This window comes from Pseudophryne corroboree, chromosome 6 (assembly GCF_028390025.1).
Source record: "Pseudophryne corroboree isolate aPseCor3 chromosome 6, aPseCor3.hap2, whole genome shotgun sequence".
Taxonomy (NCBI): domain Eukaryota; kingdom Metazoa; phylum Chordata; class Amphibia; order Anura; family Myobatrachidae; genus Pseudophryne; species Pseudophryne corroboree.
The window spans coordinates 379,709,275-379,736,211 of NC_086449.1; the positions used below are offsets into that span (position 1 = coordinate 379,709,275).

The window sequence follows — 26,937 nt, forward strand, 5'->3', positions numbered from 1 at the left end:
TTCAGCACTGGGTTATGCATCGGGAGGGTATGCTTTGATGAATAGGTGGGTTTTTAGTGCCCGTTTGAAGCTTAGCAAGGTTGGGGAGAGTCTAATGGAGCGGGGGAGTGCGTTCCACTGAAGGGGTGCAGCACGGGCAAAATCCTGAACTCGTGCATGGGAAGCAGTGACCAGGGCGGTGGAGAGGCGACGGTCATTAGTCGACCGTAGGGGGCAGGAGGGAGTATGAAGGGAAAGGAGGTTGGAGATGTAGGGAGCAGTGGAATTAGAGATGGCCTTGTATGTGAGGGTGAGGAGTTTGAAGAGGATTTACTGAAACTTTACTCAGCCTGCAAGGGACCACCAAGGAGTATTTGGGCAAGGACAGTGATTTGCTGCAGTCACTATGACTGCTGTCCACGCTCAACAGCCTCTGCTGTCGACTCTCAACAATCCCTTGGTGGTCCTCCTACGGGAAAGAAGACTGCCTAAACCCTGTGTGATAGGCTACTTATCGCAGCTGCTGCTATTGTGAACTATGGTTGATGGAAATTATTTTTATTAGTGATCTTTAGTTAAAACACAAAAATGACAATATAGCAAAAAGTTTTAAAATCAGTTTTCATCATTAAAGTTAAGGGCCCTACACACTAATGCGATGGTGACGGGTGATATGAACGATATCGCTCAGAAATGAACAACATATTGTTCTTATCGTTTAGTGTGCAGGCACCAACGATGCATGTCCCTGCGGTCGTTCATCATTGGTTCCCCATCGTTTTGCAAAACAATTCTGACAATAACAATCATCATTCAGATCGTTCGCCGTCCAAATTGCTGCCGTCGCACAGTGTGTAGGGCACATTAGGCTGTAATTTCTTATAATATGTAGTAAGTATTCCAAAGGTATTTAAGTGAAATTAAGGTTGAAAAGATGTTGTAAAATATATATAGCTAAATTAGAACATAAAAATAATGTCTAAGGGCCTGATTCGCAACAGCTTTGCATTAGCAGTCCTTAGCAATGCAAATACAGGAGAAGGTGCATATCACGTCCTCCCTGCATTTGCGATGGAATCGCATTATCATATGGACCGATGGTCACGATGTTCATCTGTGACGGCAGGCTGGGAAAACTTAAGCCTGCGCAGTCTTGCCGTTGCAGTGCGGCTTAAGGGGCCATGCTAAGTGCATCTCACAGTGCAGTCCTTGGCCCACCCCCACATGCGCAAACATTGGGGAAATGCAGTAAGGATTGCATCAGCTGAATTAGGCCCTATGTCAGTAAGTGCGATCTAAAGGTTTTATTTAGCTGGTTTAGGCACGATATGTGGTGGATTAAAAGCAGCCTGTCTAAATAAATGCTAGCAGGATCCCAAACCGAATTCCTCAAAGTAGCTCATAAGTATGCTACCGTATTACAGATAACAATCCATTCTCCTGATTGGAGTAAGCGGTGTTTAATGATGTATGTAATGATTTGAAGGATACTATAAGTGTATGGAATACAGCACAGCGAATAAGTATAGGTAAGGGCTGCAAGTTACAGGCAGTCCAGTGTCCACAATGAAATAACATCTAATACACCTAAAACATACTTTGCAACATATTCTCAGTTGTCCTGGCAAGAAATATATGCTAAGGGTTGAATTCATACAAGGTCAAATTGAATTTTGCATTTATCTGCATATTGTGCTGATCAAGAAGAAAAAACATCACAGCGAATAGCTGCAAACAAATTGCAGGCAGCAATGTTCGAATCAATACTTGCAAAATTACGCAAAATATATAGTTACTAATGCAATATAATAAAAAGCTAATGGTGCTCCTCACCTCTATGGGGGGAATGTAAGGTTTTGCCCGCCGGCGGCCACTAGATGGGGTCCAACAGAGCAATTCAAGTGTTGCTCCGTTTGGGCGCTGGCGCTGACATAGTTGTTATGCTGTTCCGTTATTTTGACAGGCTGGTAACTAGTATGTAATATCTCTCAACAAGCATTTAAGCATAGATACACCCATAAACTGAGCTAGGCATGCCATTTGGCTTGAGCATGGCACGCCTCCTCAATTTAACACAGTGCATTCTACTGCCAACTAGAATCTCTCTGAGACTACTGTAGTTTTTAAAAGTAGGCAAGTATGCCTAGGAATGGTGCACTACAAGATTACAGACCACATACCCTGGCTTACTAGAGGTGGAGAAAGCGAACATTTTATTTTGACAAAAAGCAAAGTAAATCTTGAAATTTGAGACAGTAGCCTTGAGACTTGAGAAACTTGAGACAGTAAACTTGAGACAGTAGCCTCACAAGGTCTCAATGCTAAATGAGATTACAGGGTTACGACATTTTCTAAAATTGTTTATGATCTCCATTTTGTCTCTAGCTGGATTTCTATTGTAGCTTTATTTATATGAACACACTGTTCTTCATTTGAGATAAACTCAGATTTTCGATAATAAGTACTTTAGTTTAGTGATTATAGGGATTGTTTTTATCTACTAATATTACTGATATAACCCTGGCTTTGTATAAGAGAAGTGTTACACATTAATTATTATATGTCAGGATTGTATTTCAATTTTATACATATCCTGGATTCATTTTGGGTTGCTCCTATGACATATTTCTTTATTTGCTGACATAGAGCTTTGCTTGCAATAACAATTTTACCTGTCCAGCTGCTTCCTTGTATTTAATCAGCACGTTATTAGCTATGTTGGCGTTTCCTCATATTTATGTTAACATGTGGTACGTATATGCACAGTGGTTGTCATGGTAACAAGGATGTCATGCATGTTGGCATCTTGCAAGCACATAAGGGAATGAACGCACATGCTGAGTAACCAGCTCTTGTACAAAGTTTGGACACTTTGCCCTGTGCCTTCTCCAATATATTACCGACACTCTGCACATACTGTATATGAGCAGCATTATTGCCTTAAATGGCTTAAAAATGTTCCAAAACCTTTCTATTGTCCTGTGTAATATAACAAAATGATATCAATGTCAGCCTGATTAAAGGATGTTGAGTTCGCTCTAAATTATTGGTCAAAAATAAATTAAACATTTTGAAACCATTTAAGACCAATGGGCCTATTTATTAACATTATTTTTACTAAAAAAAAAAAGGGGGAAAAAAGGGTGTTTGCACACCCATTTGACATTATTTTAGTATCACTCAAATGTATTAAAGGGCATTTGGTGCAGTTTTTGTGAAAGACTGCTCCAAACCCTTCAATTGTAATTTTTTTTTTAGTAATCCACATACTTATATTATAATGGGAAATGCTATGTGGCCGAATTTACTAAAAAACGAGATTTATGGTAAGAACTTACCTTTGTTAAATCTCTTTCTGCGAGGTACACTGGGCTCCACAAGGATTGGACAATGGGGTGTAGAGTAGGATCTTGATCCGAGGCACCAACAGGCTCAAAGCTTTGACTGTTCCCAGAATGCACAGCGCCGCCTCCTCTATAACCCCGCCTCCCTTCACAGGAGCTCAGTTTTTAGTTAACCAGCCCAATGCAGTAGCAGGAAATGAGACGACAATGGTTAGTAGCCACATACACCACACTCTTACGACAAGAGAAGTGTCAGCGGCTAATGCCATACCAACCCAAAGAAGCTAAGTGCGTCAGGGTGGGTGCCTTGTGGAGCCCAGTGTACCTCGCAGAAAGAGATTTAACAAAGGTAAGATCTTACCATAAATCTCGTTTTCTGCTGCGGGGTACACTGGGCTCCACAAGGATTGGACAATGCGGATGTCCTAAAGCAGTTCCTTATGGGAGGGGACGCACTGTAGCGGGCACAAGAACCCGGCGTCCAAAGGAAGCATCCTGGGAAGCGGCAGTATCGAAGGCATAGAACCTTATGAACGTGTTCCCGGAGGACCAGGTAGCCGCCTTGCACAATTGTTCAAGGGTCGCACCACGTTGGGCCGCCCAAGAAGGTCCAACAGACCGAGTAGAATGGGCCGTAATGTAAGCAGGAGCTGACAGACCAGCCTTCAAATAAGCATGTGCAATCACCATTCTAATCCATCTGGCCAGGGTCTGCTTGTGAGCAGGCCAGCCACGTTTGTGAAATCCAAACAAAACAAAGAGAGAATCAGATTTTCGAATAGAAGCAGTTCTCTTCACATAGATACGGAGAGCCCGTACCACATCCAAAGACCGCTCTTTGGGAGAAAAATCAGGAGAGACAAAGGCCGGAACCACAATCTCCTGATTAAGGTGGAACGAAGAAACCACCTTAGGTAAATATCCGGGACGAGTCCTAAGAACTGCCCGGTCACGGTGAAGAATCAGATATGGGGAACTACAAGACAAGGCACCCAGATCCGAAACTCTTCTAGCAGAGGCAATAGCCAGCAAGAACACCACCTTAAGGGAAAGCCACTTAAGGTCAGCTGAACCCAGGGGTTCAAACGGAGGCTACTGCAATGCCTCCAAAACCACCGACAAGTCCCAAGGAGCCACAGGCGGGACATAGGGAGGTTGGATACGCAACACACCCTGAGTCAAAGTATGAACATCAGGTAAAGTTGCAATTTTTCTCTGAAACCACACCGACAAGGCCGAAATATGAACCTTGAGGGAGGCCAGACGCAGGCCTAAATCTAGGCCCTGCTGCAGAAAAGCCAAAAGTTTGGCTGTACTAAACTTGGAAGCGTCATAATTATTAGATGCGCACCAAACAAAGTAGGAATGCCAGACCCTATAGTAAATACGAGCAGAAGCTGGTTTCCGGGCCCGCAACATAGTTTTAATGACCTCTTCAGAAAAACCCTTAGCCCTCAAGATGGAAGCTTCAAGAGCCACGCCGTCAAAGGCAGCCGGGCTAGGTCCTGGTAGACACAGGGGCCCTGAATGAGGAGGTCTGGGCGTTGTGGAAGCAGAAGTGGACGCTCTGACGATAGGCCTTGCAGGACTGAGAACCAGGGCCATCTGGGCCACGCCGGAGCTATGAGAAGCAGATTTCATTTTTCTTGCTTGAACTTCCGAATTACCCTGGGCAGGAGTGACACCGGAGGGAACACGTACGGCAGCTGAAACCTCCACGGCACCGCCAGTGCATCCACGAATACTTCTTGAGGATCCCTTGTCCTTGCTCAGAAGACCGGAACCTTGTGATTGTGTCGAGACGCCATCAGATCTACATCTGGAAGACCCCACTTTTCCACTAGGAGTTGAAACACTTCTGGATGGAGGCTCCACTCGCCGGCATGCACGTCCTGACGACTGAGAAAGTCCGCTTCCCAATTCAGGACTCCCGGAATGAATATTGCCGATATGGCCGGTAGATGGCGTTCCACCCAACGTAGAATCCGTGAGACTTCCTTCATTGCCAAACGGCTTCGAGTGCCGCCTTGATGATTTATGTAAGCCACTGTGGTGGCATTGTCCGACTGTATTTGAACAGGACGGTTCTGAATTAAATGCTGGGCTAGGTTCAACGCATTGAAGACCGCCCGCAATTCCAGAATGTTGATCGAGAGGAGAGATTCCTCCTTGGTCCACTGACCCTGAAGGGAGTGTTGCTCCAGCACCGCGCCCCAACCTCTTAGACTGGCATCTGTCGTCAACAGGACCTAGTTGGATATCCAGAAGGGACGACCCCAGCACAACTGCTGGTCCCGGAGCCACCAAAGTAGCAACAGACGGACCTCCGGAGTCAATAAGATCATGTGAGACCTGATCCGGTGAGGCAGGCCGTCCCACTTGGCTAGAATCAGCCTCTGGAGGGGGCGAGAATGGAATTGAGCATACTCCCCCATGTTGAATGCTGAGACCATGAGGCCCAGCACCTGCATCGCCGAATGTATCGACACTTGCGGACGAGAAAGGAAGCAACGAATCCTGTCCTGAAGCTTCAGGACTTTCTCCTGAGACAAGAACAACCGCTGGTTGTGAGTGTCCAATAGCGCTCCCAGGTGCACCATGCTCTGAGCAGGGACCAGGGAGGATTTCTTCCAGTTGATGAGCCACCCGTGGGCTTTTAGAAACCGGACAGTCATATCCAGACGACACAGGAGAAGTTCTGGGGAATTTGCCAGGATTAACAAGTCGTCCAGGTACGGCAGTATCCTGACCCTTTGACGGCGGAGTACCACCGTCATCACCGCAATTACTTTGGTGAAAACTCACGGAGCCATTGTTAAATAAAAAGGTAACGCCCGAAACTGGTAATGAAGGTTGCCAATAGCGAACCTCAGGTATTGCTGATGTGACGCTGCTATAGGAATATGCAGGGAAGCATGCTGTATATCCAGGGAGACCATGTAGTTCCCAGGTTCCAAGGCCAGAACTATAGAGCGAAAGGTTTCCATACGGAAATTGGAAACCTTCACAAACTTGTTCAATGCCTTGAGGTTGAGAATGGTCCGGGAGGACCCATTCGGTTTCGGGACTAGAAACAGCGGAGAATAGTACCCCCGGCCCCTCTGAGCAAGAGGCACCTGTACTACAACTCCTGAATCCAGGAGGGTCTGTACCACCGAATGCAGAGTGTTTGCCTTTGTCTGGTCCGACGGGACGTCTGTCTGGCAAAATCGATGAGGGGGTCGGTTTTTGAAAGCTATGGCGTAACCTCGAGTGACGACTTCCCGTACCCAGGCATCTGAAGTGGTCTTCAACCATTCCTGGGTATACCCTAGAAGCCGCCCCCCCCCCTGGGATCCCCCAGGGGGAGGCCCGCCCCGTCATGCGACAGGCTTATCGGTCTTGGAAGCTGGCTGATGGGCAGCCCAGGCTCTTTTGGGCTTCAGCTTACCAGGTTTGGAAGTACGGGCCTGCTTGTTGTGGTACGCCTGACCTTTTGCTTTACCCGAAGGACGAAAGTGGCGAAAGGACGTACCTTTAGCCTTCGACACAGAAGGAGCGGTACTTGGCAGACAGGCAGTTTTGGCAGTAGCCAAGTCAGCCACTATCTTATTTAAGTCTTCCCCAAACAGAATATCTCCCTTGAAAGGGAGTACCTCCAGGGTTTTTCTAGAGTCCAGATCCACAGACCAGGATCTCAGCCACAATATCCGGCGAGCCAGGACTGACGTAGTAGAGGCTAGAGGCCTCGGCTGCTAGGATACCGGCATCCGAAGCCGCCTCTTTAATATAGCGAGAAGCTGTGACAATATATGACAAGCATTGTCTAGCATGGTCAGAGGAAATTTTAGTATCTAACTCCAAGGCCCATGCTTCAATAGCCTCGGCAGCCCATGTAGCTGCAATGGTGGGCCTTTGCGCAGCACCCGTGAGGGAATAAATCGCTTTCAGACAACCCTCCACACGCTTATCCGTAGGCTCTTTTAGAGACGTGACGGTAGTGACAGGCAGAGCTGAGGAAACCACCATCCTGGCCACATGTGAGTCCACTGGAGGAGGCGTGTCCCAATTCTTAGACAGCTCTGGCGCGAGAGGATAGCGAGCCAGCATCATCTTGTGAGGCACAAACGTCGTACCCGGGTTTTCCCAGGGTTCCTGACGTATATCCACTAGGTGGTCAGAGTGAGGTAAAACTTGTTTAACCACCTTCTGACGCTTGAACCTATCTGGTTTCTTAAGAAGGACGGATGGCTCGGGATCATTCGTAATCTGTAGAATTAACTTAATAGCCTCCAAAAGATCAGTAACATCCACATCTGAACTACCCTCCCCATCAGCCGTATCTGAGTCAGAACCTGTGGGGTCAGTATACGTGCCGTCTTCATCAGACGAGGTGTCAGTGACCGCAGTGGATTGTGAGGAGACAAGCGCTCGCTTAGAGGATCCCTTGGACTTAGGCGAGCGATGGTCAGACTTTTTAGTAGTCAGGGACTGGTTCAACTTCTTTAACTGAGCAGATAAATCATCTGCCCACGGCGGGTTAGCTGCAGGGACCACATACGGTTGTACCGGCATTGGGGGTCCCATAGGGGGTGTTAGTTTATGAACTAGCATATGCAGAAGCGTGGAAAAAGCGGCCCACGGTGGGTCAGTATTTGCCTCCGTTGCCACAGTCCCACTGGGGGGCAAGGAGCCCCCAGAACCAGAGCCCACAGCTGCTATATTCTCCTCATATGGGTCTGTGGCTTCAGCAACACCGGCAGTGTGTTCAGCCCCAGAACCGTTACCCTCAGAAGCAGACATGATATAACTTGCAGTATGAGGTAACACAGTACAATTATTAGCAGCACTATATCCCTAAACCCAAACCCCTGCGCAGTGTAGCCAGCACCAGCAGAGATAAAGGAGAGATATGGTGACTAAATCACAGTGAAAAATACGTAATACAGTATATCTTTGTGAAAATCCTATATTAGATAGAACCTGACGCACCAAGCCCCCTCAGGTTATAGAATATAGGGATAGCAAGTTGAGTGAAAGACACGAGATGGACAACACTCAGCTATCAAATGCACACACAGATAGTCACAGTTTGTACAATGCAGAGGTTATTACTGACAATAATACTGCACTGGACTAGCTTACACAGCTATATAACAAATGATATAACAGTACACAGTAAGAACTGGATGTATATCACAGGGTAATTGTACTAGAAAACCCTGACTAAATGCACTCTTTCTTACTAACACTGACTAAAAAAGGCAGGTAGAATACTTAAGTGTCATGTAAAGGCACAGCGCTGACAAACAGGCGGCTTTACATAGGAGGATTTGCCCAAGCAGTCCCAGGAACAGTGAGCTGAGGGATAATGGCGCCGCAGACACTGACAGGGAGTGAGGAAAAGACAGATATGCAGCTCCAGGGCGGGAACACTTGCTAGAAATGGCGCACTGGGGCTGGGAGAGGGGCTTCAGGTCTAAGCCTTATCCCCTCTGCTGGCAAAACCACCGGGTACTGTGGGCGATATAAGAATTGGTTTAGAGAGAAAACCTGACCTGCGCCCATGCCCTGGTGATCTAGTGGGATCGCCTGTATCCACAGTGTCCACCGCCAGCGTGCGCGGCCCGCCTCCCACTGACCGCGCCGGATCGCGATAAAGCGGGACCCACTTACCACCTCCCGAAGCGCGGCCACGCGATCCTGGAGAGCCCCAGCCCTGTGTGTCTAACGTGAAGAAAACCGGAGCCTCCGCTGTAGGTACCCGGCAACCAGGGCTCGGGAGTGTACAGCGCCGCTGGGAAGAGCTGGAGTTGCAGCAGTGAATGTCACAAGACATTTACCAACGCTGCTGCCCTTGAAGTCTTCACTTTTTACCTCATAAAAAGCTTTTCTTAGGGCTGCCTGGAGCAGCCCCTCTGTTCAGTGCCTGCTTACTGCAGCACCAACTTACAAAACTGAGCTCCTGTGCAGGGAGGCGGGGTTATAGAGGAGGGGGCGCTGTGCATTCTGGGAACAGTCAAAGCTTTGAGCCTGTTGGTGCCTCGGATCAAGATCCTACTCTACACCCCATTGTCCAATCCTTGTGGAGCCCAGTGTACCCCGCAGTAGAAATTTTTTTTTTGTTGTGCCCTGTGATATTAACGCCAGCTTAGGTGATCTGTTGCCTTTTGCCCAGCTTTCTCTGCCCCCTGGCAGAGAAAGCTGTATGGTCCCACTAGCTGGTAAAAACACAACAAAACCATACTTACCAGTCCTAGGAGCCGGGGATCAGTGCTCCAGTGAGTGCTGCTGGGCACCGGGTCCTCCATGAGCTGAGCTGTGACCCCGGTGCAGTAAAGTGACGCTGCAAAGCGGCAGCTCACTTTACAGCACCGGGGATCACACACACAAGAGGCATGATCTGGCGCCTAGCAGCCTCCTAGAAGCAGCGGACACCGGCTTCTGGAACTGGTAAGTATAAATCCAGGGTGAGGGGGTGCTTTTTGTGGTGGGGGGTGGTCTCGAAGGGGGGGGGGATCCCGGCGGTAGCGACTGATGGCGGCACATGCGCAGCAGGACATCAGGGTATTTTTTCCCTAAACTACCTTGATGATGCTGTGGAGAGGCATCACATGGACAAAGCTTTCTCGCAAGCTCTGTCCCTGCATGCGATAATTGTTAAATCCATGCGATGTACTCAATTATCGCAGTGCGAGTTTGGTTGATATTATCACACCACATCCGCATCAACAGATGCGAATGTTGATAAATCTCCGTATATAGCCTGTTATAGAAGCTAATGTAGATGCAATTAGGGCATGTGAATATACCATGAATAAAAGGTCCCTAAGGAACGCAGTATCTCCTATATGATCATCTAGCTGATTGTCATATATTATTCTCACACCAAAAAATATGATCACAGAACCAGCTATGATTACTTACATATAGTAACCAATCATACATGACATAACTTGTTGCTGTGTGCTAATACCAGATGTTGTTACAAAAGCAACATTATTCATAAGTGACACCCATAAACACTATCATTCCTTTTTAATTTTTATTGTTGATAGCAAGATAGCACAGCACTAATACATGCCACACTATATGACAGATTACAATTGTGGGAATAAATTGTGATTTATATATATATATATATATATATATATATATATATATATTAGTGTCTGTTGCATATGGTTTTCTACAAAATAAGAGGGAATAAGGACATGCATGGAAGTGAATTCTATTTATAGCTAATATAGCCATCTATATGTGAGTTTGGTTTGTAAGGTTACAAGCAAACCTGGGTGTGAAAGAAAAGTAGTTAAAGACTACACGAGTATATAATTATATCATATACATGAGCTGGCATATGAACCTGTATTACAAAGCATTATAAATTTAAAATATGAGGAGGAAACAACTCAGCAACATTTAAGTCTGGAGTAGAGCCTTCCAAATATACAAGACAAACTGTGTTTATTATCTTACAACCCCTCATTATAGTGGAATAGTGGGACTTTATAAGTGGAACCACCAAGCACTAAAAATTACAAATGAATCTAATATTGTATAGCTGCTAAAAACATTTCAGCAGTGCCACAAAAAAAGTAACTAATGTAACATTTATAACCGCAGAATAAGGAATTAATAAACATCTGTGACACTATTGCTACTTTTGTAACCACTAGGAAACATTACAGCTAAAAATAATTAAGTGAAGATTTTAAAGCATGGTATAATCTGAAACATTATAGGAATATAAATTATAATATGGAATAAAGACAGTGCATAAGCAATTTGTTTTAAATCACATTTTATTTACACAGATTAATTTTTATTTTCCTTTTTCTTACATGTTAGTCTAAAGGAAGAGAGATGCAGATGCACACTCCTAGCACTAAGAACACTGATACTAAAAATAATTTAAATAAACCCTCACAATTAACACATGGATAAGGCCCTATTTAGAGGTAAGTCCTGGATAAAATGATAGAATGTGATATAGTATTAGGAATGTTAGGGACCCATGTGATAAAGTCACCTGCCCGTGTTACATGGGCCTGCATATTTGTGTGCTAAGAACTTCAATTATACTCCATGTTAATTGTGAGGTAGCATTGTAGCATAGTATTAGAAGCTTCAGCATAATAGCACCTCTTGATATCTTTAGTAATAGGGTGTGCAGTCCAGGCCCACCTCCCTTGTTCCATGTTATTCTAAACTCTATACCTTATATATTTTATTTTGTATGACCCCAATAAAAGGGGAGCATATAATACTTCATACTCGGTACTCTTAAAGAGACGTATACCACATATGGGTATTAGACTTTTTTAAAGAATCTATTTTGTTATTGAATAAAGTATAATAATGTCAATATAAAAATATTTTTGTGGAAAGGAATTGAGTGCTGCTGTAATGAAGCTGATTGCTTTTTTCTTCTTTTTTCTCTCCAAGTCTCCCAGCTGGGCACCGTCCGCCAGCATCCCCTCTGCATGCCCAGCAAACCCCCCATTGCCGCAGTTTGAGGTCGGCGGTTGTGGGGGGCATAATTACACAATTCGCGTTGAATTGCATCATCATGGCCCTGGATGGGGCAGTCAGAATACCGGCAAGTATGTATTAACCTCTTTGCTGCTGAGGGTTTTCTCGACCCCTGTGCTGAACCTGTTTTTTTTTTTTGCATTTTTTGAGCTGCCACGCCAATTATGCTTGTTAAATTAGGCAGACACCGCAGTCCACATATTTGGTTATGGGGATGCAATAAACAACTGAAATAGCCAGAGACAGGGGTTATCACTACATCATAAATAGACCTCTAAGAAAAAATGAATGGCAAATAATACCATGTTGTGTTTTACTTTGCTTGGAAAAAAAACACACCACCGTTAAATTCAATTTTAATGAAAATTAATGTCTGAATGTACTTGCCAAATATACTTATGTACCATTGAAAATGTGGACTCAAGTAATACTTAACAAATATGATAGAAATAGTGTTACATAATGGTTAATTGAATATGATCTTACCATCAAACGGTATCCATGATATCTTGTATTGGGTTACTCCAGATGTTTTCTTCCAAGAAAGTTTGATAGTATTAACGCCAGTATCAATGATCTGCAGATCTTTAACAGGAAGTACCTGAACAGGATTTGAGTCTGCAAGAACAAATGGAATCATTATACACTGTAGGCACAGGAAATAAACTGAAATCATGCACAATGAGGCTGATTCAGAGTTGAGAGCAGAGAAAACAAAGGAGCAACTTTGCACCTGGGAAAATCATGTCTTATTGCAAGGGGTGCAAATTATATATATATATATATATATATATATATATATATATATATTATTTTGTTTGCATGTATGTATGTATGTATGTATGTATGTATGCATGCATGATAAATACTGCCTGTTTTTGCATGTAGCCCATCAATCTGAACAGCTTTAATTTTACACTGAAATTTAGAGTTCAGCTAGGACACCAGTGTAACATGGTTTTGCCACATGCAAATTTGCTCTTTTTGTTTTACTTTGGTCCCATCTCTGAATCATCCCCAGTATGTATGGTAGATTTTATTATATTCAAAAACATGATTTTCCTCAAATAATTAACAAAGCAAAAATATAAACTGAAAAGTTGTTTTTTTTGCATATGTTTTGTGAAGTCATAATTCTCACGTATTTCGAACTGATAGCATAATTTCATCAATAAACAATTTCATCTGAAATCATGCTATCTGTGAAGAAATGCATCTGGATTATAGACTGAATCGTTGCACTCTAGTTGCTATCCTAATTTCAATTTGCTCTTATTCCAGATTCCACAGACTACAATCCAAAGTGAGATATTTATGTACTGGCTGCACACTTCTTTGGGACTTTGAGTCTAGGGATCCTTTGAGCCACTAATGCAACACTGGTGAACGCTCTTAATTGGGATGTATATCCCCAACTGTTTTACCACATGAGCACTTCCCAACAAGCGATAATTTAGCTGGACAAAAGTTTACTTTCACCAATGGTAAAGGACCTGCATATCAATCAATTATACATAGATTTACCAGCATCATGATTTACCGGCATCCTACTGTATTTGTGATCAAAAGTGTGTTTTTATGCATGAGACTTTTCTTTTGATATAACTGTGTTTTACAATAGTTTTTTATATATATTTTTTTTTTATTGTAGCATGTCCAAAAATCAAACATACATCAAACAATTAGTAAATGAGGAAAACAAAATGCAATGGAGTGAAACAAAATCTGCAAAAAGGAAAGTGACATGGCACATGGTACAAACAAGCTGGAGTAATTAGAGAAAAATAAATCCCTCAAGAAGGAGAATTCACTGTAATGACAAAGATAAACATTTTCATGTGGGAATTTTTTTTTACAACGGACTAGTCACAAAACAATGAAACCAAAGAATTCTGCAAGGTATGGAAAGAGTCTTTGAGTGTGGCTTTCTGTCTGAAGGGAGGCCTCCACCCAATCCATCTAAAAAATGTAAAATAATTTGTCCAGGAAAAGCATCATGGATGGTGGTGTTGGTTAACGCCACAGCTGAAGAATGGCCTTTCTAGTGGCTACAGAGACCACTAAAAGCAGTCTACGACCACCTACAGAAACCCTGGTATCTTGTGGTAAAAATAGCCCATTCTGCAGATAGGGAGAGATAGTTAACCATGAAGGTTTTAGCAAAATGCCCAGTCTTTAACCAAAATCTCTTAATAATTGGACAATCCCATAAACAATGGAACAGATCTGCCCTGTAGGAACCACACGCTACAAGAGGGGGAGAGATCAATTTCAAAAGATCTAGATGGGGATAGGTAGGCCCTAAGGTAGATTTTTAGAAACATTTCCACATAGTGGTGGCAGGTTACAATTTAGAAAAACAAAAATGTGCACCCATCAAAAATAACATTCAAATCAATGCCTAATATTGTGTAGGTCCTTCTTGTGCACCAAAACAGCTCTGACGCGTCGAAGCAAGACCTCTGGAGGTGTACTGTGGTAGCTGGCACCAAGACGTTAGCATCAGATCTTTTGAGTCCTGTAAGTTTTGAGGTGGGGGCTCCATGGCACAAACTTTTTTTTGCAAGCACATCCCATAGACGCTCAAAGAGTTGCAACACCTCCAACTCTTTGTTATGCTTATAAAACCATTCCCGAACAATTTTTGGAGTGTGGCAGGGCACATTATCCTGAATACCGTTGCAATGAATACTTGGTTTGCAACAATGTTTAGACAGGTGGTTATGTTTTGTCAATGTAGCATCCAATGAATGTCACGACCCAAAGTTTCCTAGCAGAACATTGATCGGAGCATCATGCTGCCTCCGCTGGTTTGCCTTTTCCCCATGGTGCATCCTGGTACAATCTGTTCCCTAGGTCAACGACGCACCCAGCCGTCCACATGATATAAGAGAAAACTTTATTCGGACTAGACCAGGCCACCTTCTTCCATTGCTCCATGATCCAGTTCTGACAGTCACTTGACCATTGTAGGTGGTTTTGGCATTGGACAGAAGTAAGCATGGGCACTCTGACCAGTTTGCAACCATATAGCCCCATATGCAGCAAGCTGTGATGCACTGTGTATTCTGACACCTTTCCATCATAGCCAGCATTAACTGTTTCAGAAATTTGTGCTACAGTAGCTCCGCTGTGTGTTAGGACCAAACGAGCAAGCCTTCACTTTCCACGTGCATCACTGAGCCTTTAAGAGCCAATGACCCTGTCGCTGGTGCACCATTTCTCCTTTCTCAAGACAGGAGAAGGGACCAGCGGCTAATGCCATGCAAACCCATAGAAGCTAGGTGCGGCAGGGTGGGTGCCCTGTGGAACCCAGTGTACCTCACAGAAAGAGAGTCAACAATGGTAAGTCTACCATAACTCTCCTTTTCTGCAGCAGGGTACACTGTGTTCCACAGGAAAACATCGGGGATGTCCTAAAGCAGTTCCTCAAGGGAGGGGACGCGCCTTAGCGGGTATGAGAACCAGGCGTCCAAAGGAAGCATCCAGGGAAGTGGAAGTATCAAAGGCATAGAACCTAATGAATGTGTTCACTGAGGACCACGTAGCTGCCTTGCACAACTGTTCTGCAGACGTGCCACGGCGGGCGGCCCAAGAAGGTCCATCAGACTGAGTAGAATGGACTTTAATAGCAGCAGGAGCTGGGAGTCCAGCTTGCGCATAAGCTTGTGCAATCACCATTCTAATCCATCTGGACAAGGTTTGCTTATTCGCAAGCCAGCCAGGTTTGTGGAAACCAAACAGTACAAAAAGGGTTATCTGACCTCCTGATAGAGGCAGTCCTCTCCACATATATAAGGAGAGCCCTTACCATATCATAAGACCGCTCGTTGGGGGACAAATATGAAGAGATAAAAGCCAGGACCACAGTCTCTTGGTTAAGGTGAAAAGATGACACCACCTAAGGTAAATAACCTGGGCGAGTTCTAAGAACTGCCCGGTCATGATGTAATATTAGAAATGGTGGACGACAGGACAAAGTGCCTAGGTCCGACACCCTTCTAGCAGAGACAACAGCCAAAAGAAACAGAACCTTGACTGTGAACCATTTAAGGTCCACTGACTCAAGAGGTTCAAATGGAGACTCTTGCAGGGCATTCAGGATAACAGACAGAAGCCATAGAGCCACTGGAGGGACATAGGGAGGCTGAATCTTTAACACACCCCGAGTGAATGTATGAACGTCAGGTATAGATGCAATTTTTCTCTGAATCCACACTGACGAGGCAGAAATGTGAACCTTGAGGAAGGCCAGACGAAAGCATAAGTCCAGGCCTTGCTGCAGGAAAGCCAGGATTCTGGATGTTTTGAATCTGTACACATCACAGTTCTTATCAGCACACCAGGTGAAGTAAGAATTCCAGACCCTGTAATAGATCCGGGCAGATGCCGGTTTGCGTACTTTTAACATAGTTTGGATGACCACCTCAGAGAATCCCTTGGCCATCAGGAGTGATGCTTCAAGAGCCACATCGTCAAAGCCAGGTCTGGATAGAGACAATGGCCCTGTACGAGGAGGTCTGGCCATTGAGGAAGTAGAAGAGGATGCTCTGTCGATAGACCCTGGAGGTCTGAGAACCAATGGCGCCTGGGCCACGCCGGAGCGACTAGCAGTAGTATTCCTCCTTTTTGTTTGAACTTCCACAGGATCCTGGCCAGGAGTGACAGTGGAGGGAACACATAAGGCAGCCAAAAGTTCCATGGAATGGCTAGTGTGTCCACGAATACTGCTTGAGGATTCCTGGTCCTTGATCCGAAGACCGTAAGTTTGTGATTGTGTCGAGACATCATCAGGTCTACATCTGTTAGGCCCCACGTGTCCACTAGTAGTTGAAAGACTTCAACATGAAGACTGCACTCTCCGGCGTGTACATCCTGACAACTGAGGAAGTCCGTTTCCCAGTTTAGGACACCCGTAATGAACACTGCCAATATTTCTGGCAGATGGCATTCCGCCCATCGAAGGATTTTTGACACTTCCAACACTACCAGTGCCGCGCTGATGATTGATGTATGCCACTGTGGTGGCGTAGTCTGACCGTACTTGGATAGGCCTGTTCTGTACCAGAGGCCAGGCGAGAGATAATGCATTGAACACCGCCCGCAGCTCCAGAATGTTTATTGGGAGGAGAGACTCCTCCTTGGTCCAACGACCCTGGAAAGAGTGTTGCTCCAACACCGCACCCCAACCCCACTGACTGGCATCCGTTGTCAGCAGGACCCAGTTGGGGATCAAGGAGGGACGGCCCCTGCTCAATTGCTGGTCCTGTAGCCACCACGTCAGCGACTGACGAACCTCTGGAGTCAAAATAATCATGTGAGATTTGATCCGATGAGGTAAGCCATTCCACTTGGAAAGAATTAACCTCTGCAGAGGGTGGTAATGAAATTGAGCACATTCTACTATGTCGAATGCCGACACCATTAGGCCAAGTACTTGCATCGCCAAGTGTACCAACACTCTGGGGCAACAAAGGAAGCATCTTATCCTGTCCTGAAGCTTCAGTACTTTCTCCAGAGACAGGAACAGGCGTTGACTGTGTGTGTCCGGGAGTGCCCCAAGGTGCACCATGCTCTGAGTTGGGACAAGCGCGGATTTCTTTTAATTGATGAGCCACCCATGGGGTTGTAGGAAGTTTACCATCAGTTGTAGATGACTGAGGAGGACATTGTGGGAGTTTGCCAGGATCAGCAAGTTGTCCAGGATTCTGACTCCCTGGCTACGGAGATGTGCCGTCATTACAGCCATAACCTTGGTGAAGATCCGAGCAGCCGTAGCCAGTCCAAATGGCAGAGCCTGGAACTGATAGTGTAGGTTGCCAATAACAAACCGCAGATACTGCTGATGTGACTTGGTAATACGTATATGCAGGTATGCATCCTGAATATCCAGGGATACCATATAGTCTCCGGGTTCCATCGCCAGTACAAATGAGCACAGCGTCTCCATATGGAACCTGGACACTCTCCCAAACTTGTTTAGTGATTTCAGGTTGAGTATAGGCCGGACAGACCCATTGGGATTCAGGACTAGAAACAGAGTCGAGTAGAAACCACTGCCCCTTTGGAACAGAGGTACCGGCACTACCACTCCTGTATCTAGGAGAGAACTCACAACCTGCTGCAGAGCTTGCGCCTTTAGTGGATCTGAAGGGATGACCGTGGAGCCTCCCACCCTGAGGTCCCCCACGGGGAAGCCCACCCCCCGTAATGCGGCAGGCTTGTCTTGTTTAGAAGCAGGCTGACGGGCCGCCCAGGACTGCTTCATCTTGGGCTTAGTGGTTTTGGAAGCATGAGATTGTCTTAGGTATGCCTGATCTTTTGCTTTCCCTTGAGGTCGAAACGAACGAAAAGTAGTACCTTTTGCATTCTGTGCAGAAGGATTAGTATTTGGGAGAAAGGCAGTCTTGGCAGCCGCCAGTTCAGACAAAATTTTATTTAGGTCTTCCCCAAATAATATGTCTTCCTTAAAAGGGAGTACCTCCAAGGTCTTTTTGGAGTCCAGGTCCACCTTCCATGACCTCAACCACCGAATACGGCGAGCCAGGACTGACGTGGTTAACGCCTTGGCCGCCAATACACCCACCCCAGAGGACACCTCTTGAATATAATAAGAGGCGGTGGTGATGCGAGACAGGTATTGTCTGGCATTGTCAGATAAATAGATTTCATGCATCCCTCCACACGCTTATCTTTTGGTTTTTCAGTGACGTGACAGCGGTGACAGGCAGAGTTGATGACACCACTAGGCGGCTGACATGAGAATGCACTGGTGGTGAATTTTCCCACTTGTTACATATCTCTGCAGGGAGAGGGTAGCGAGCTAAGGCCCGTTTAGACAGAGGGAATTTCTTCCCTGGATTAGACCAGGGTTCCTGCCTGATGTCCACCAAATGGTCAGAATGGGGTAACAGATTTTTAGCCTTCTGCCGTTTAAACATGTCAGTTTTCTTGGTGACAGTAGTGGGTTCATCATAATCAGTGATTTGTAGGACTTCCTTAATAGCAACCACTTGAGCAGGGACGTCAATTTGCATTGTAGAATCCTGGTCAGAAACGCCTGACTCAGTGTCTGACAGGACAGTATGCTCACCCTCCTCTTCAGATGAAACATCTGAGAGATTTGTGGATTGTGAGGAGGAAGCAGCCTGCTTAGATGACTCAGCGACACAGGAGTGACCTGAGGTAGATTTTTGTCTGACCAATGAATGAGTCAACTGCTGCAACTGGTTAGACAAGTTTTCCGCCCAAGGCGGATTAACCATAGGGACTAGATGAGGCAGTAATGGTACAGATGGTCCCATAGGGGGAATAAGGCGTTCCACTAGAGTACCCATTAGGTTTGAGAATGTGGCCCAGGGTGGCTCCTGATTTGATACAGGAGCTGCGGACTGACACATGGTACACAGACAGTCATATACAGCTTACCCATCTGGTAAATCTTTGACGCATAATGTGCATGATGCAGGAGCGTCCACAGATTTACTGCCCTTCCTGTTAGACACAAATGCAACAGAGAGCGGTTTAGTACAATGAAGCCAGACAGAGTATAATACCTGTGAATAAATCCGATAGTATGTGACTGAGTCCCCAGTATACAACACCTGCGAATAAATCCGGTATTATGTCACTGAGAACACAGTATAATGCACTGAATAGGTAAATATTGTGACGCACTATATAAATGACCCTGACGCACCTAGTCCCTTAGGGTACAGAATATAGTGATAGATCTCTGGGAAACATTGAAAGTGAAACCTCACAGCAGATACAGGCACACACAGTCACATTAGCAATGCAGATAATTATTAGTTATGACAATAAAACTGCACTGAACTAATACAGTATATGTGTGTGCATGTATATATATATATTTATATATATATATAAACAAAATTCCCAAGTGCGCTATATAGGAACGTCTTTACAGTAATTCTTCCAACGTTGTTTCCATAGGTGTAAATTGGATATTGGAGAAAGTTTGTGACTGGGAACCTGTAACAGACACCCCTCACCAAATGGTCATCCAAACAAGAGGCCCAAGGCCAATTAATAAAAGATTATTTTAATAACATTCATTTGAACAAATGCAATTTTTACATAGTTCATCATGTAATGAGTATACAGATAGTAAATATAAATGTCAGTAAAAAAGACAACCACAGCGTTTGTTGAATAATTTGAGCTCTAGATACTCCCTCACCTTTTTAAGGTGTGAGCTCACAAGGGAGTATCTTCACAAACTAAGTAGGAAACTTCTGACTGACAAACCCAACGCGTTTCGTCTTATCGACTTCATCAGGGGTAACAAATATAGATGACAGGTTTACTTGTCATAAGTGAGTTTAAATGTAGAAAATCACAACCTTAAATATAAGGATAGTAAAATCTCCTATATTAGCTCCTGGAGGGGGCTTATTATAGATGGAAATTTCCACAGGCTGCCTTAAAAATAATTAAAAGAACTCTATTTAGGGAGTTCCTTATAAAAACTATTGATTGAAGTTCTTTTTAAAGATACTGGCAGTTATACATCCATATTTTGGTGGACTATGGAGAATATCCAGATCTTATAATCAGAATTATTTCAGATTCGGGTGTCCTATGCCCTGGCAGATACAGTAGGGTCCCTGCTTGGTGACAGTGTCCACGCCAGCATCGCAGTCCGTCTCCCTAGACTGCGATCAGGAACATGATTTAGTGGCGGGTCCCACATTGGGGACCCTCTTACCTCCTCCCCATAGCAACCACGTGAACCAGGAGAGCGTCTGCGACATGTGACTAAAGCCATAGCGTCTCCGCCGCAAGTACCCAGGAACTGAGCCGCAGGAGTATGTGACGCTGCTTGGGAGGTGATGGAGACGCAGCACTGAATGTCACCCTGACATGTAATAGCCCTGCAGCCCTTGAAGTCTTCTAGCAAGATTTTTCAGGGCTGCCCAGTGCAGCCCCCCTGTTAGGTGACCTGCTGCTACAGGCACCAACTTGAAACTGAGCTCACAGTGCCTGGAGGTGGGGTTACAGAGGAGGCCCCAATGCATCCTGGGACAGCCTAAAGCTTTAGCCTGTAGGTGCTTCTGGATCAAGATCCACTCTACACCCCAATGTTTTCCTGTGGAACACAGGGTACCCCGCTGCAGAAAATGGGAATTGCATCCAAAACACAGAATAAGAAAAACTATACCATACAAGGTTCCATAGACAAATATTTCTAATCCAGCTAATAGGGACAGTTGACAACCACTCCCAAAGTCACAGGAAGGCCAAGGAAACATACATATATGTTTCCCTCACCAATCAGATTTCTGACAGTATTACCAGCTTCAACCCTTCACTCGAGCCTTTTCATTAAAGCCTATCATCCCTCCACATGTCTCTCCTGCCCAGCTCACTCTCCATCTGTTTACCCCTTCCTTTAGTATTTAAGCTCACATGGGCAAGGCCATCTTCCCCATGTTTGTCCGCAACACTATCCTTGCTTCCAGTGCTCATTGTCTCTTGTCTGCCAGTCTCCTTCAGAAGCTTTGGCTCTGTGTGCTCGCTCTTTGTTCTGTCCCATTATGTGCTGAACTGCATCCCCCTCCCTATCTTCACCTCCACTTGCCTGGCAAGATACAGTGAGTTAACCTGCCTTCACCCCTTGTCTGTGTCCCAGCACAATAACATGGCAGCAGGGTTCCCTGTGCTGGCCCCGCCTCTAAATCCTTGGTGTCATGATGTCCCACTTAGGGGACCACAGGCTCTGTGAAGTAGAGCATCCTAAGGATGCACCGGGCAGTTCCACATGCTGTAGGGTGACTGCCTGGTTCATGGCTCTTAATCTGCAGTAGTGCTGGCTGCAGGGGCCCGTTCCGGGCACCTTGCAAGCCACATGCAGGTGCCATGGCCCAATGATGGTGCCGCCCCAGGGCCCTGCACCCTATATGATGGCACCGCTTGCACAGCCCTAGTTATGGTCCTTATGCATCCTACTGAGTTTGTTGGTTTATTGCTCTGTTTTGGTTTAAATATATGTAAGTGTACAGTCGCTGTACCACTTATACGTCATGTTTTATTGTGACGTGTATACCATGTATGTTGCTGTGGAAACAAACTTTGCATTGCTTCAAAAGCAAAGGATAACAATATGTTGTATGTTGGTGAGTAAGAGACTATACATATAGTGAAAAGTGTATGGGTCTAATCAAATAATAAAACGTTAAAAGCATTTTTTATATAAAGATATAATTGCCTGCATCAAATATGATAGCAACAACATTCTGTTTTTGCAGCAGTGTAAAAAATGAATGCAAACATCTCATTGGCTATCTCTTCACAACTTTCTTCTTGCATCAGTTTTTTCGGAAATACCTGCAGGATACAGTATTTCTGTTTTTTTAATTTTCTTACTGTAGTTTGGATGCCTTTTGTACAGCAATAATGACATTATTCACTGGCAAGTGATAGAAATTGGAACATAAGCTTGGTACAGATAGCTCACAAGAGGATAAGCCTACACTTATGATGACATACAACAAGGCAACCATCCAGTGATTTATTATGATGCTGATCATTATTACTGATAAAAACGACATATTGCTAAATTATGGAAACACGTGTTTATCTTGGTCTTCAGATCTGCAAAGAGTAAATAACAATACTCATGGACTCATCAACAATATTGCTATGTGAGGGACCAATTCTCATGACCTATAATTCCTTAGCACTGTTGTCACCAATGATCTTGCAATAACTCTTACTATATACCTTGGAATGTTGATAAAGTGTTTCAAATGTTTCATGATGATTATGATAATAATAATAATAATAATTATTATTATTATTATTATTATTATTATTATAATAATAGTAATAATATTATGCTGTTTTTCATTAGGAAAACATACATCTATCCCATTCACAGCTGTGACCAGTGCTTACCTGTGCTTTGAACAAGGGTGGCTGGTGGCCCCTCAGTGTTACCATAAACAGCCTGGACGGTCACTGTGTACCTGGTGTTCGGTTGTAAGTTAGTAATGTGGTGAGATCGGACAGTGGAGGCCAGGTATTGGATTTTAGGGGTGTCTGTAAATAATAATAAAACAATTGCTGTTAAATTCTGTGACATATACTCTGTTAAACAAGAACTACTAGTACTGTAGAATATGGAGTCTTTCATGCAATGTTTCCTAGGTATAGCCGTTAAAATATGCTAAAGGACAAAGGAATATTTATATAACATCTTCCAGAAGATACTTCTCCTTTTGCAGCTGCTTATTTCAACAAAGAAAAAAAAAAGGACTCTCTATACTGTAAAATGTTGTAGCCGGATGTTATATTGCTAACTGGAACAACATGCCTTACACCAGGGACGTGCGGTCACTGCCTTACACTGATAAGACCACAGCTGAAATTAATAGGTCTTAAGATCGGTACCCACTGTCCGTTCTTGTTTGTTCCCAGGTTTTTGCATATTGTCATACAGCAGCTGTGTACCAAAGAAATATGAACTGTGAACATCCCTGAATCAGGCCCTCTATACAATAAAGCAGGCTGACCACCCAATTATTGGCATATTGGTCCAATAATACTATAGTGTGTACCTAGCTTTAATGTTAGAAATTAATTTATAGCAGTAAATGGAAAACATTAACACATATATAAAATGACTGACAATAAGGGTGGATTCAACTGCCTGTGATCGGTTTTCGCTGTTACCACAATTTTTTTTCTTTTTGTATTGTGTGTGCGGGTGGGGGTATTTTGATTACATCTCCCCCCCCCCCCCCCCAGACCCCATTTTTTTTGCATCCGTATTTGCGTCAAAACACACAAGAAACGGGATAATTTCCTGGAACTAATTGTCACAAAAATTTCCTGGATCATTTGGCCAAGAACACATGGCACTTATCAGGGATTTACCGGGCAGGTGAAACAAAATCCCTGATGGTGCTGGCTATCAATGGTAATTGATTACCCCCTGGGGATCAGTTGGCCTTGGTAATTTACTGTGGCTAATTGAATTCACCCCTTAGAATAGTAATCCTTCTTTCTTCTCACAAGCAGAACAAAGTGAAGTTACCTGATGTTGCAGGGTTCCAGGACAGCTTATATTCAGTGGCTCCAGTGGTGGAACTCCAGGCCATAGAAACAGAAGTACTGGTATATCCAGTCACCTTGAAGTTAGACACATATCCAAGAGGTGCTGCACGATATAATAGTCTAATGTTAGCCACATCAAGCCTAAGTCAAGGCATGTTAACAACAGGATAGATGTATTTTTAGGCATACAAATTATTTGACGACAGTAAGAAGGAAATAATGGACTGCCTTATTCATTGAAGATTCTGTATAACAACAACAATCTATTTAATAAGCAATGTTAATTAATGTGACAACCATAAAGACTGTGTACATGGTCCACATCAGTGTGTGTATTGTCCACAATGGGGAACATTAAGAGGTGGACACATTTGATTTGCATTCCGAAAGTATGAAATGACGGACATAAAACAAAAATGCCTACTTCCAATTGTAAAGCTCAACGAAATTTTCTGCGCTATATATGAAACTGTTAATAAATAAATACTTTGCATATGCTAAGTCACAGACAGTTCACTTAGAGAAGTATTAACATCAGATATGTCAGGCATACAAGTTGGGGCAGACTGGTCATCTGGCACTTCTGGCAAATGCCAGATGGACCATTGGTCTTACAGGCCAAACCGGTTGGCAGAGTTTTAGCCAGTTGAAGGCCTGACCAACCAGTTCTGCCTCCTGGCGCTCTGCTCAGCAGAATTGATGTAAGGCATAACATGACATCATGGCATCACATAGCGCATACTTGGGAGGCCAGGAGCTACCCAAGAGGTAGACACCAGGAGCTGGACTCCATTGCCAAAGTCTTCCTGTGTGCTTTAAACGACAGGGTCAATTTTTAGTACTAGTCCAGCCCTGCATACAACTGTATATAGTTATAATACATATCCCTAGTAACAATAGTGTGGGGATGCACTTTGGCAGTGTTAGCAGTAAATGATAAAGTCACATTTACCAATTTGTACATAATAATATTCTCATACGCTAGACCTTTAAGGCACATACAGGGCTCCTTTGTTCTATTCTCAGTGGCTCCTATGACTAATATTTCTCCTGTTGGTCACCATCTTCTTATGGGTGCAGGTGACCGCACCCTTGTGCCTTATAAACTGTAGTCATGTGACCACATTGGCCAATAACCAGCCTCTTCATTCTACAACAGGCATTCCCAACAATGGTCCTCAAGGCACACTAACAGTCCAGGTTTTAAGGATAACCAATCTCGAGCACACGTGACTTATTTGTGCCTTAGGTTTTTTTTTTTCATTTACCCTTCTGTGCTCAAGCATGGATATCAGTAAAACCTGGACTGTTAGTGTGTTAGCATATGTGAAACAAACAAGTCGTGAAACATACAAGTCGTCTGTGGAATAGTGTACAAGTTGTATAATAGCTGGAATCACGCCAGAATGCAGTGAGATGCCTTCTAATGTAGCCATTTCACTGTGCTGCATATGTTAAAAATAAATAATTGAACTAGCTTGACCAGCCCTAGCGCTTGTGTCTAGACAGGTATGCTAAAAAGGTGTGTCAACCCACCATGATTCCACCATCCTGGGCTAGTTGATACCAGGGCTAGATCCCTCAGGGGAGTGGGGTCCACAAAAAAAACTTTAGGGGGAACCCTTCCTGGCTCCAACCTGCTGTTTCCAGTGGATAGGGAGGTAATAATAAGAATTTACTTACCGATAATTCTATTTCTCGTAGTCCGTAGTGGATGCTGGGGACTCCGTCAGGACCATGGGGAATAGCGGGCTCCGCAGGAGACAGGGCACATCTAAAAAGCTTTTTAGGTCACATGGTGTGTACTGGCTCCTCCCCCTATGACCCTCCTCCAAGCCTCAGTTAGGTACTGTGCCCGGACGAGCGTACACAATAAGGAAGGATCTTGAATCCCGGGTAAGACTCATACCAGCCACACCAATCACACCGTACAACTTGTGATCTGAACCCAGTTAACAGTATGATAACAAAACGAAGTAGCCTCCGAAAAGATGGCTCACAACAATAGTAATAACCCGATTTTTGTAACAATAACTATGTACAAGCATTGCAGACAATCCGCACTTGGGATGGGCGCCCAGCATCCACTACGGACTACGAGAAATAGAATTATCGGTAAGTAAATTCTTATTTTCTCTAACGTCCTAGTGGATGCTGGGGACTCCGTCAGGACCATGGGGATTATACCAAAGCTCCCAAACGGGCGGGAGAGTGCTGATGACTCTGCAGCACCGAATGAGAGAACTCCAGGTCCTCCTTAGCCAGAGTATCAAAATTTGTAAAATTTTACAAACGTGTTCTCCCCTGACCACGTAGCTGCTCGGCAAAGTTGTAATGCCGAGACTCCTCGGGCAGCCGCCCAGGATGAGCCCACCTTCCTTGTGGAATGGGCATCCACATATTTCGTCTGTGGCAGGCCTGCCACAGAATGTGCAAGCTGAATTGTACTACAAATCCAGCGTGCAATAGACTGCTTAGAAGCATGAGCACCCAGCTTGTTGGGTGTATACAGTATAAACAGCAAGTCAGACTTTCTGACTCCAGCCGTCCTAACTATATATATATATATATTTTTAGGGCCCTGACCACGTCTAGTAACTTGGAGTCCTCCAAGTCCCTAGTAGCCGCAGGCACCACAAGAGGTTGTTTCAGGTGAAAACGCTGACACCCCTTTATGAAGAAACTGGAGACGAGTCCCAGTTCTGTCCTGTTCAAATGGAAAATTTTAATATGGGCTTTTGTAAGACAAAGCCGCCCATTCTGACAATCGCCTGGCCGAGGCCAGGGCTAACAACATGGTCACTTCCCATGTGAGATATTTGTCAACAGCATGGTCACTTTCCATGTGAGATATTTCAAATCCACAGATTTGAGCGGTTCAAACCAATATGATTTTAAGAAATCCCAACACTATGTTGAGATCTCACGGTGCCCCTAGGGGCACAAAAAAACTGTATATGCAATACATCCTTTACAATCTGGACTTCAGGAACTGAAGTCAATTCTTTCTGGAAGAAAA

General features: G+C 44.4%; 1 protein-coding gene across 1 annotated transcript in view; it reads right to left on the reverse strand.

Moving 5' to 3' along the window:
* Positions 1 to 26,937, reverse strand: part of LOC134934577 (collagen alpha-1(VII) chain-like) — an 817,258-nt gene that overhangs the window by 692,564 nt on the left and 97,757 nt on the right. Inside the window, exons 15-17 of the mRNA XM_063929986.1 lie at positions 23,899 to 24,021; positions 22,758 to 22,901; positions 12,324 to 12,455 (exon numbers count right to left, since the gene is read on the reverse strand). Of these exons, the coding sequence (XP_063786056.1) occupies positions 12,324 to 12,455; positions 22,758 to 22,901; positions 23,899 to 24,021 (399 nt within the window). The remainder of the gene's footprint in view (positions 1 to 12,323; positions 12,456 to 22,757; positions 22,902 to 23,898; positions 24,022 to 26,937) is intronic.